This window comes from Procambarus clarkii, chromosome 5, assembly GCF_040958095.1.
Source record: "Procambarus clarkii isolate CNS0578487 chromosome 5, FALCON_Pclarkii_2.0, whole genome shotgun sequence".
Taxonomy (NCBI): domain Eukaryota; kingdom Metazoa; phylum Arthropoda; class Malacostraca; order Decapoda; family Cambaridae; genus Procambarus; species Procambarus clarkii.
Genome location: NC_091154.1, coordinates 26,959,404 through 26,972,090, shown reverse-complemented (window position 1 = coordinate 26,972,090; position 12,687 = coordinate 26,959,404). Strand labels below are relative to the sequence as shown.

At 50.1% G+C, this 12,687-nt stretch overlaps 2 protein-coding genes across 2 annotated transcripts; both read right to left on the bottom strand.

The window, feature by feature from the left end:
- Positions 1-10: 10 nt before the first annotated feature.
- On the bottom strand, positions 11-1,324 carry LOC138351460 (putative uncharacterized protein DDB_G0289263). Its single transcript, XM_069303290.1, has one exon. The coding sequence runs from the start codon at positions 1,322-1,324 to the stop codon at positions 11-13; it is 1,314 nt and encodes a 437-aa protein (XP_069159391.1).
- A 49-nt stretch (positions 1,325-1,373) lies between these two features.
- On the bottom strand, positions 1,374-2,924 carry LOC138351453 (uncharacterized). Its single transcript, XM_069303281.1, has one exon. It carries the CDS (start codon positions 2,922-2,924, stop codon positions 1,374-1,376), a length of 1,551 nt encoding a protein of 516 aa, XP_069159382.1.
- Between the last annotated feature and the right edge of the window lie 9,763 nt (positions 2,925-12,687).

The following is a 12,687-nucleotide window of genomic DNA, read 5'->3' as shown; positions in this document are numbered from 1 at the left end:
GATCACAGGATCACAAGCCCCGCGTGCTGTCCGCTCGGCCGACCGGCTCCCATACCCTGCCCCATACCCTCACCACAACCATGCCCCCATACCCTGACTTATCAATATGAGAGACAATCTTAGTGATGTTAGACATTCTTATCTCGTCATTCTTAGTGATGTTAGACATTCTTATCTCGTCATTCTTAGTGATGTTAGACATTCTTATCTCGTCATTCTTAGTGATGTTAGACATTCTTATCTCGTCATTCTTAGTGATGTTAGACATTCTTATCTCGTCATTCTTAGTGATGTTAGACATTCTTATCTCGTCATTCTTAGTGATGTTAGACATTCTTATCTCGTCATTCTTAGTGATGTTAGACATTCTTATCTCGTCATTCTTAGTGATGTTAGACATTCTTATCTCGTCATTCTTAGTGATGTTAGACATTCTTATCTCGTCATTCTTAGTGATGTTAGACATTCTTATCTCGTCATTCTTAGTGATGTTAGACATTCTTATCTCGTCATTCTTAGTGATGTTAGACATTCTTATCTCGTCATTCTTAGTGATGTTAGACATTCTTATCTCGTCATTCTTAGTGATGTTAGACATTCTTATCTCGTCATTCTTAGTGATGTTAGACATTCTTATCTCGTCATTCTTAGTGATGTTAAACATTCTTATCTCGTCATTCTTAGTGATGTTAGACATTCTTATCTCGTCATTCTTAGTGATGTTAGACATTCTTATCTCGTCATTCTTAGTGATGTTAGACATTCTTATCTCGTCATTCTTAGTGATGTTAGACATTCTTATCTCGTCATTCTTAGTGATGTTAGACATTCTTATCTCGTCATTCTTAGTGATGTTAGACATTCTTATCTCGTCATTCTTAGTGATGTTAGACATTCTTATCTCGTCATTCTTAGTGATGTTAGACATTCTTATCTCGTCATTCTTAGTGATGTTAGACATTCTTATCTCGTCATTCTTAGTTATGTTAGACATTCTTATCTCGTCATTCTTAGTGATGTTAGACATTCTTATCTCGTCATTCTTAGTGATGTTAGACATTCTTATCTCGTCATTCTTAGTGATGTTAGACATTCTTATCTCGTCATTCTTAGTGATGTTAGACATTCTTATCTCGTCATTCTTAGTGATGTTAGACATTCTTATCTCGTCATTCTTAGTGATGTTAGACATTCTTATCTCGTCATTCTTAGTGATGTTAGACATTCTTATCTCGTCATTCTTAGTGATGTTAGACATTCTTATCTCGTCATTCTTAGTGATGTTAGACATTCTTATCTCGTCATTCTTAGTGATGTTAGACATTCTTATCTCGTCATTCTTAGTGATGACGGAGAAGGCGGCTCCGTCATCACTAAGAACAAGGTGCAGGAGAGTAGGACGCCTCTCCGTGATGCCTCCCGCAGCATAGAGGGAGAGAGTTGCCTGAGTCGCCGTGCCTCGCAGGCGGCGCTGTAAGCGCTACACGTGCCTCACGTGCTTTATGTTCGAGGGCGCCAGGTACGGGGAGCACGTGCCGGGCAGGTGGGCGGGGAGCACGTGCCGGGCAGGTGGGCGGGGAGCACGTGCCGGCCAGGTGGGCGGGGAGCACGTGCCGGGCAGGTGGGCGGGGAGCACGTGCCGGGCAGGTGGGGGGAGCACGTGCCGGGCAGGTGGGCGGGGAGCACGTGCCGGCCAGGTGGGCGGGGAGCACGTGCCGGGCAGGTGGGCGGGGAGCACGTGCCGGGCAGGTGGGGGGAGCACGTGCCGGGCAGGTGGGCGGGGAGCACGTGCCGGCCAGGTGGGCGGGGAGCACGTGCCGGGCAGGTGGGCGGGGAGCACGTGCCGGGCAGGTGGGCGGGGAGCACGTGCCGGGCAGGTGGGCGGGGAGCACGTGCCGGGCAGGTGGGCGGGGAGCACGTGCCGGGCAGGTGGGCGGGGAGCACGTGCCGGGCAGGTGGGCGGGGAGCACGTGCCGGGCAGGTGGGCGGGGAGCACGTGCCGGGCAGGTGGGCGGGGAGCACGTGCCGGGCAGGTGGGCGGGGAGCACGTGCCGGGCAGGTGGGCGGGGAGCACGTGCCGGGCAGGTGGGCGGGGAGCACGTGCCGGGCAGGTGGGCGGGGAGCACGTGCCGGGCAGGTGGGCGGGGAGCACGTGCCGGGCAGGTGGGCGGGGAGCACGTGCCGGGCAGGTGGGCGGGGAGCACGTGCCGGGCAGGTGGGCGGGGAGCACGTGCCGGGCAGGTGGGCGGGGAGCACGTGCCGGGCAGGTGGGCGGGGAGCACGTGCCGGGCAGGTGGGCGGGGAGCACGTGCCGGGCAGGTGGGCGGGGAGCACGTGCCGGGCAGGTGGGCGGGGAGCACGTGCCGGGCAGGTGGGCGGGGAGCACGTGCCGGGCAGGTGGGCGGGGAGCACGTGCCGGGCAGGTGGGCGGGGAGCACGTGCCGGGCAGGTGGGCGGGGAGCACGTGCCGGGCAGGTGGGCGGGGAGCACGTGCCGGGCAGGTGGGCGGGGAGCACGTGCCGGGCAGGTGGGCGGGGAGCACGTGCCGGGCAGGTGGGCGGGGAGCACGTGCCGGGCAGGTGGGCGGGGAGCACGTGCCGGGCAGGTGGGCGGGGAGCACGTGCCGGGCAGGTGGGCGGGGAGCACGTGCCGGGCAGGTGGGCGGGGAGCACGTGCCGGGCAGGTGGGCGGGGAGCACGTGCCAGGCAGGTGGGCGGGGAGCACGTGCCGGGCAGGTGGGCGGGGAGCACGTGCCAGGCAGGTGGGCGGGGAGCACGTGCCAGGCAGATGGGCGGGGAGCACGTGCCGGGCAGGTGGGCGGGGAGCACGTGCCAGGCAGGTGGGCGGGGAGCACGTGCCAGGCAGGTGGGCGGGGAGGACGTGCCAGGCAGGTGGGCGGGGAGCACGTGGCAGCAACACAACATACACGTGCTCCAGAAATGCTGGAATGTGCGGGTAAAAAATCACAGCTCGGATGGTTGTGTGTGATTGACTCACCTGTTGCCCAAGCGGTTGCTGCTCCAGCAAAATTTGGCGCGTGTAATTTCTCAGTTAGTTGTACTTACCTTGTTGTATTGACGCATACTAAATATTTTTTCCCCGTCTGTCCTGTTTATTCCCCCCTGAGTATTTTCTATGTAGTGATCATGTCTTCCTTCTATCATCTTATTTCTTAAGTTTCTCTTCGTAACTCGTACCCCACAACTCGTCTCATGTTTAACGAGGCAAAGACCCGCACGATCCATAATTGTCCCCACATTAATGGTATACAAAGCCCTGAAGGACTCTTTGTTGACATGTTGTTGTTATAGATTCAGCTACTCGGAACAAGTTCCAAGTAGCACGGGCTATGGTGAGCCCGTAACTTACCTGGCACAGGAGCGGGGCAAGTAGCATGGGCTATGGTGAGCCCGTAACTTACCTGGCACAGGAGCGGGGCAAGTAGCATGGGCTATGGTGAGCCCGTGGTGGACACACTAGAGCAGAGCCCTGCTCTCTGTGTTGTTGAGATGACTAAAGGCTCTTCTTATATTAGTCGAGCTTCCCAAGTGAAGACATTCTCCTGGTGCGGGGCTCCTGGTGAGAGGTCTGGTGTAATATTACCACCATCCCAAGATGTTTTATCTCCCCTGGTTCCAGGAGTGTTTCCTCTCTCATGTGATACCCTGCGTCCGGCTTCCTGTCCCCACCACTCACTATTATTACTTTGCTCTTACTTAAGTAAAACTCAGGTAGCCACTTGCTGAACTTTTTCTCAGTTTCTTGCAGTGTTCATCACCAACGAACATTAATTAAACAAGGAAATTTAATTATTTGTGTGTAAGTCGTTCACATTGATTAGGAATTGGATTGGCTAAAGTACTTAGCCTTGAGTGTCGTTGCACCCTGTCCTCTTAAAAAGAACGTCGCTTTTGGCCGTTTTCCCGTATGGCCGAATTTGGACGTAATTTGAAAATGAAAAAAAAATAATATAAATTTGGGATTTTTTTTTCAACAACAGTAAGTTAAGGGTCCTCTGATAGGTTAGGTGGGCAGGAAATTCTCATAAAGTTTCAAAACGTTATGAAAAACGTTAATTTAAAGTGTCCTCTTATACCCTCTGCGCGTACGCCGGACGACTCAAATAGAAAACGGAACAGAACGTCACTTTTGTGAGTCGATTTCATTTCAAATTACGTCCAAATTTGGCCATAGTGCGTATACCAGCGAAAAGTGACGTTATTTTTAAGAGGCCGGGTTGGAGTGTCGCCACTGGTAAGATGCCACCACTCTGAGGGCTCTTAATTCTCTCGCTGTGACCGTCTTGTGTTGCTGAGGTGCTCCTTGATGCACTCATCCACCTTCCTTCTCACTCTTCTGTGTTGCTTATTTTCTGCACGAGTTTTTCCCTGGTACTGTGTTGAAGGCTTTCTGTCAGTTCACATTTATCTGTCTCGTGTGATCTCAAGGTCACAGAACTCTGTGTAGTTTGTAAAGGAAGGCTTGTCATCTCTGAGGCCACGCTCGTGCTGTGATTTAGAGACCTTTTTCCTCTAGATGTTCAACTGTCCTCAATCGTCTTGTCTTATCCATCATCTTGCAAGATGTGCAATGGATACTGACATGGGGGGATCATTGCCTCCATTCCGTTTCCCCTTTCTGTATATTGGGCACTACTTTGTCGGTTTTTCAACTCTGTGGCAGTTGTTGAGCGCATTCTTTTAGTATCTAGGGTGATATCTCTTGGCCCTTCACCCGCCCACCATCTGATGTACCTCCCACAGGGGTATTCTAACTATATCAATGGACATCGGACAGGCGTTTAGATCTTCTTGGTTTATCTCTGCTCATCTCATCTTAGGAACTTTGCTTTGCTGCATTGAGAAGACCGTGAAATCGAAGACATTGAAGAAGACGTGAAATATGTTGTTAAGTTTCTCACGTACTTCTCTGTCGTTCTCAGTGAATGAGTGGTATCCTTAAGTGTTGTTTTGTTCCTGGCGTGACTGTGTCGCTGCTTGGGGTGCCTCTTTACTCCAGCTGTAGTGCCGTTTACCAATTGTTTGTTTATTATGTTGGCACTGTTAGGTGCTCTATCCTGGCCCTCGGGTGCCACCCTCTGCTCTGTGAGGGTTATGTGCACGCGGAACAAATGAACAAAAAATGTATTATGAACTAACCTTACACATGTCGCACAAGTAATTATTTTCTGACTTTTTTTCCACTGTTGGGTTCACACTTCTCTAAAGACCTTACCAACTCACTGCTAAAATAACTTACTGAAACAATAAAGCGAAACACCTACCCTAAGCTATCCTCAGCCTGACTGTACATGGAATGATGTCTTACCTTGAGGTTACCTTGAGATGATTTCGCGGCTCAGCGACCCCGCGGCCCGGTCGTCGACCAGGCCTCATTGATAATAGACACACTACCATTATGTTGGAGAGCATCTGGATGTTGAAGTCACAGTTGGAGGCTTGGGAGGGACGTGGTCTCTGTGAGCGGGTCACTGTGAGCGGGTCACTGTGAGTGGGGTCACTGTGAGCGGGTCACTGTGAGCGGGTCACTGTGAGCGGGTCTCTGTGAGCGGGTCACTGTGAGCGGGTCACTGTGAGCGGGTCACTGTGAGCGGGTCTCTGTAAGCGGGTCACTGTGAGCGGGTCTCTGTGAGCGGGTCACTGTGAAGCGGGTCACTGTGAGCGGGTCACTGTGAGCGGGTCACTGTGAGCGGGGTCACTGTGAGCGGGTCACTGTGAGCGGGTCACTGTGAGCGGGTCTCTGTGAGCGGGTCACTGTGAGCGGGTCACTGTGAGCGGGTCTCTGTGAGCGGGTCTCTGTGAGCGGGTCTCTGTGAGCGGGTCACTGTGAGCGGGTCTCTGTAAGCGGGTCACTGTGAGCGGGTCTCTGTGAGCGGGTCACTGTGAGCGGGTCTCTGTGAGCGGGTCACTGTGAGCGGGTCACTGTGAGCGGGTCTCTGTGAGCGGGTCACTGTGAGCGGGTCTCTGTAAGCGGGTCACTGTGAGCGGGTCTCTGTGAGCGGGTCACTGTGAGCGGGTCTCTGTGAGCGGGTCACTGTGAGCGGGTCACTGTGAGCGGGTCTCTGTGAGCGGGTCTCTGTAAGCGGGTCTCTGTGAGCGGGTCACTGTGAGCGGGTCACTGTGAGCGGGTCTCTGTGAGCGGGTCACTGTGCAACCCGTCCTCGACTCAAGTCCATTACATCCAGCGGTCGACCCCACAGACGCATTCATAAATTTTAACATGCTGTTAATTCAAAACGGGAATTTTCTCAAGTATAAATTAATATTATAATATATTAGCATATTGTGTATATATAGGCATAGGATAGGTTAGGTTAGGTGTTTAGGTTCTGTTGGCGATTATTTGTATTTGTAGTACGTGGGTGAAGCATTTATAGCGTTGTGATTCGAACAAAATTCGTCAGTGAAGCACTTGTTCCGGATATGTTCGAACGTCAGCAGTTGTGAGTCGTGTGTAAACCGTTTTTCATTCATAAACAGGGGGTTTGGCGGGTGCATGGAATCACTTTTGGATCTTTATTTGGAGGACGGGCTGCACTGTGAGCGGGTCTCTGTGAGCGGGTCTCTGTGAACGGGTCTCTGTGAGTGGGTCTCTGTGAGCGGGTCACTGTGAGCGGGGTCACTGTGAGCAGGTCACTATAAGCAGGTCACCCAAACAGGAGTTGCCGTCACGCCCAGACTTCAAGTTAAAATGGAATAAAATTGCTTAAGGATTTAAAATTTCATATACAATATTGTTGTTAATTACTAAGAGTGACGTAACTTAACAATGATGAGCCCCTGGTGTAAGTGGTGGCGTCATTAAGACCACTGAAACAGCATTATAACTTGACGCCTCAACTGAGTGAGTGAAGTCTGACTATTGGCTGCCACCCTCACCTAAATGTCAGCGAAAATGTCACGAAATATAGATATATTTTCGCCCCAAATAACTGCCAGTAAACACCCGAGGCTCGTTCAATATTTCAAGTGGTTGAACATTTCGCCGAAGAAAATATTTTGGCAAATGTCGTTTGTATGTGTAGCGGGAAGTGTACCACGAGCCAAGAATACTTGGGGTGTGAGTATATGTAGAGTACTCTATACTTTGTGCCCTGGAGAGGTCACTCCAGCCTCGACAACTAGAGCATAACTGAACAAATCCACAAGGGCCGTGACGAGGATTCGAATCTGCGTCCGGGAGCATCCCTACGTCCGGGATGCTCCCGGACGCAGGTTCGAATCCTCGTCACGGCCCTTGTGGATTTGTTCATTTGATGCATCACGTTAGTGTTATCTCTGTGTGTGTAGAGCATAACTGTATAGTCTTCCGAGACGGCAGATTGATTGATGAAGATTAAGCCACCCAAAAGGTGGCACGGGCATGAATAGCCCGTAAGTGGTGGCCCTTTTGAGCCATTACCAGTATCAAGAGCTGATACTGGAGATCTGTGGAGGTGCAACTGCACCCTGCGTGACGGGAGATGTCTCCCGTGGGACCCCGAGACGGCAGGATGCCCACTACTAAGAGAATCCCCTTAGAAATCCACCCCTCTCCCCCAGGGAGTCTGTCCTCAGGGAAATATTATACGAATCTCCTCCAGAGAGAGAGAAGAATATTACCACCACCAGCGAAAGGGTTATTTCAAAGTGTCTATTCTAAGGCGCTCTTCCTCCAGGGGTTTATCTCGCACAGCAAACACAGGCTGTGAGAGATAAAGGATAAAGATCCTTTCCATAAAGAATGGTTATTTGGGAAACTGCTTTCAAAGAACTATATCCCAAAATATTCAGCGGCAAAATTGCAACAGAGAAGTTGTCCTTTCTTGGAAAGTGAGGCCTGAAATACCCTCCGTCAGCCCAACTCCAGTCCCTGAGAGATTGCTCACTCCCGCCACCACTTGGGCTGGACGGTAGAACAACGGTCTCGCTTCATGCAGGTCAGTGTTCAATCCCCGACCGTCCACAAGTGGTTAGGCACCATTCCTTTCCCTCGTCCCATCCCAAATCCTGGTCCTGACCCCTTCCCAGTGCTATTTAGTCGTAATGGCTTAGCGCTCTCTTCTGATAGTTCCCACCCCCCCCCCCTTCCTCTTCCCGCAGTTCTCTCCCTCTCGCTGTGAAAATGGAACACACCACACAGTTGTCGACGTTGGCACCGCTCCTGTGTCAGGTAAGTCCACTACGGGCTCACCATAGCCCATGCTACTTGCAACTTGTTCCGAGTAGCTGAATCTATAACACCAATAACAAGTCGACGTTGGAGATAAATAAATAAATAAATAAATAAATAAATAAATAAATAATAATAAAATAAACTTAAAGTGAAAATCAAAACATGTACTCACTTAGTTGTACTCACCTAGTTGTGCTTGCGTGGGTTGAGTTTAAGGTTCTTTGGTCCAGCTCTCTCAACTGTACACCAGTAGATTAACTGGTGTACAGGTTCCTGAGCCTATGTTGTTGTTGTTGTTGTTTTAGATTCAGCTATTAGGAAACAGCAAGTTGCAAGCAGCACGGGCTATGGTGAGCCCGTAGCACTCACCTGGCGATGTGCGACTGAGCCTATTGGGCTCTATGAAAGCATCGGGAAACTAACAGGAGAAAAACGAAGCCATTACGACGATATAGCGCTAGAAAGGGATCAGGATAAGGAATTAGGAAGAGACGAGGGGAAGGAATGGTGCCCAACCACTTGTGGTGAACGGTTGGGGATTGAACGTCGACCTGCATTAAGCGAGACCGTCGCTCTACCGTCGAATACAAGTGGATGGGCAAGACGGGGGAGGGGGGTGGGGGAAGGGGAGAAGAACAAGGTGTAAGAACCATCTTGTCCTGCCTGGGAATCGAACCCACACCCAGTGGGCAGTGAGGCGACTGAGGTGACTCTAGGGACAGCAGCACCGGGAGAATCTTGAGTGCCCAAATTGGCGATACTCCTCTAGCAAAAAGTTCTAGCATGACTATGCCTGATAAGCATTCTTAAGGGACAATAAGAAACATATTTTACTCTCTGTGAGACATTTCCTGCATCGTCGATGATCGAGTTTATATACGTCTTTTTATTTGGTTGTTTTGAGAACGAGTTTGAAGCATTTAATTTAATCATTCTCAAGTTTTTGAGAACTAGTTTAATGATTAATTTGTTAAGTCCACCATAACGTGACTCGGATGAAATTAAGCATGTCGGTGAATACCATCAACGCTTCTACTGAGAGATTTTCAGTTAATCACTTAAGGACTGGAATTGTATTATTTCAGAAACTCATTATCTGCAAATTCTGTCAACTCTCTCTCTTGGTACTTCCAAGTTCCTAATAAAGTAAACAAATTATTGCCTCCAAATTGAGCTGTTTTTTTTTTTAAATTAATCAATTGCTGATTAATCAATAAATTAATCAAATCAAAAACTCAAAATTATCATCAGTAATCCATTGCAACATTTCCAAACTCAGTTTGTCCAGTGTTGCGGTGTCTACACACCAACCCGTCCTCGACTCAAGTCCATTACATCCAGCGGTCGACCCCACAGACGCATTCATAAATTTTAATATGCTGTTCATTCAAAACGGGAAATTTCTCAGGTATAAATTAATATTATAATATATTAGCATATTGTGCATATATAGTCATAGGATAGGTTAGGTCAGGTGTTTAGGTTCTGTTGGCGATTATTTGTATTTGTAGTACGTGGGTGAAGCATTTATAGCGTTGTGATTCGAACAAAATTCGTCAGTGAAGCACTTATTCCGGAAGTGTTCGAACGTCAGCAGTTGTGAGTCGTGAGTAAACCGCTTTTCATTCATAAACAGCTGGGGTTTGGCGGGTGCATGGAATGGACTTTGGCCTTTGTTTATGAGAGCGGGCTTATATGAATAAATATACATAACATTTTAATATATAGTATTATTAATTTACATATGAGAAAAAAAACGAGTTTGGATGTGCAGTGTGTTACAATTGATGAATACGTGGATGGGGGGTTGACCGCCGCCTGGACGAGCCTAGCGGAAGTCACTGGGGGTGACTCAAGTCACAGGCGCCACAGTGTTCACCGTCCCGGCCTGGTACCCCAGCGCTCTCCATGCCCTGGAAACACAAACCGTAACTGTCTCAATTTTCCCCTTGTTACAACTTGTAATAAAGTTGTTACATCTTGGCTTAACGTGTTTTTGACGTATTAGAACGTTCTTACAACGTTCTTACAACTTGCTATATTGGTTGTTATAACTGGTTAGGTGTTAAAACTTGTTCGAACGTTGTACCAACGTCGTAGTTTAGGTGTGTATTTGGCGGGCGATCATCCTCTAAGGTAAGCTTCTCTTCTGAGATGCTTACAAATATGTACTAAAATGCCATCGTTCACGTCGGGATGGCATCATATGTGTAGTGGGTGTATAAAGGTGAGCATTCAATTGTATTAATAATTGTCTTTGATGCCATTACAGGTAAGGGATAATAACTCCTCGAGGGACACAACTCCGACAGTTTTAAGGTACGTTAATATTTCCTTGTTTTGGTAACAATGTTAGAGATGGAGCCAAGCCCGGGGAAGGGGGGTCATTACAGCTTACAATGGTCACTACAGCTTACAATGGTCACTACAGCTTATACAATGGTCACTACAGCTTACAATGGTCCCTTACACCTTGGGCGAGCTGTAGTGACCATTGTGGAGCTCCGTGTACGAGTGGGCTACACGCCCTTCCATGATAACACCCTCGCCAACACTAATACACACCTTGAGCGCTTCTTCACCGCCAAACACATTGAGACTAAATGTCACTGTTGGCATATTATGATGCCCAGTAATGTTTACCACTTAAGGCGTCGTCGGACACTTCACAGGTAAAGTACTTATCCCGTGTTGACGAGTGTTAGTGTGTAGGGATGTGTAGGTGCTGCCACCTCTATAGTGCCAGGGTGTGCAACTGTGCACCTTACCACTGCCCTACGTATTGAACACCTTCCCCCCCCCCCCACCACCACCAACAACAACAACTCCCAGTGTCATTTACAAAGCGCCTTGTGCTGGTCGGTAGAGCGAGGGACCTTGTGTCGTACATGGTCGGTGTTCGATCCCCGCTGGTGCAGGTAGGTGGGCACCAGGTCATTCACCCCCCTGTCCTCATGTTTCTGGTTCTCGTATCCCGTTCCCAGTCACACTGAAGAAGTCCCAGTGGCTTAGCGGCGTCGCTGGATAATTACTTCGAATTGTATTGCTGTTTCACCCACTGCTCAAGGAGCAGTGGGTGGTCCTTGAGCAGTGGGTGTTCCTTGAGCAGTGGGTGCTCCTTGAGCAGTGGGTGTTCCTTGAGCAGTGGGTGCTCCTTGAGCAGTGGGTGTTCCTTGAGCAGTGGGTGTTCCTTGAGCAGTGGGTGCTCCTTGAGCAGTGGGTGCTCCTTGAGTAGTGGGTGTTCCTTGAGCAGTGGGTGTTCCTTGAGCAGTGGGTGTTCCTTGAGCAGTGGGGGCTCCTTGAGCAGTGGTGCTCCTTGAGCAGTGGGTGCTCCTTGAGCAGTGGGTGTTCCTTGAGCAGTGGGTGTTCCTTGAGCAGTGGGTGGTCCTTGAGCAGTGGGGGCTCCTTGAGCAGTGGGTGTTCCTTGAGACCCCAGGTGAGACACAAAGATCCCAGGTGAGACACTAAGACCCCAGGTGAGACACAGAGACCCCAGGTGAGACACAGAGACCCCAGGTGAGACACAAAGATCCCAGGTGAGACACTAAGACCCCAGGTGAGACACAAAGACCCCAGGTGAGACACAGAGACCCCAGGTGAGACACAGAGACCCCAGGTGAGACACAAAGATCCCAGGTGAGACACAGAGACCCCAGGTGAGACACTAAGACCCCAGGTGAGACACAGAGACCCCAGGTGAGACACAGAGACCCCAGGTGAGACACTAAGACCCCAGATGAGACACAGAGACCCCAGGTGAGACACAAAGACCCCAGGTGAGACACAAAGACCCCAGGTGAGACACAGAGACCCCAGGTGAGACACAGAGACCCCAGGTGAGACACAAAGATCCCAGGTGAGACACAAAGACCCCAGGTGAGACACAGAGACCCCAGGTGAGACACAGAGACCCCAGGTGAGACACAAAGATCCCAGGTGAGACACTAAGACCCCAGGTGAGACACAAAGACCCCAGATGAGACACAAAGACCCCAGGTGAGACACAGAGACCCCAGGTGAGACACAAAGATCCCAGGTGAGACACAAAGACCTCAGGTGAGACACAAAGATCCCAGGTGAGACACAAAGACCCCAGATGAGACACAAAGACCCCAGGTGAGACACAAAGACCCCAGGTGAGACACAAAGACCCCAGGTAAGACACAAAGACCCCAGATGAGACACAAAGACCCCAGGTGAGACACAAAGACCCCAGGTGAGACACAAACCAACCATCGATGAGACACAAAGACCCCAGGTGAGACACAAAGACCCCAGGTGAGACACAAACCAACCATCGATGAGACACAAAGACCCCAGGTGAGACACAAAGACCCCAGGTGAGACACAAACCAACCATCGATGAGACACAAAGACCCCAGGTGAGACACAAAGACCCCAGGTGAGACACAAAGATCCCAGGTGAGACACAAAGACCCCAGGTGAGACACAAAGACCCCAGATGAGACACAAACCAACCATCGATGAGACACAAAGACCCCAGGTGAGACA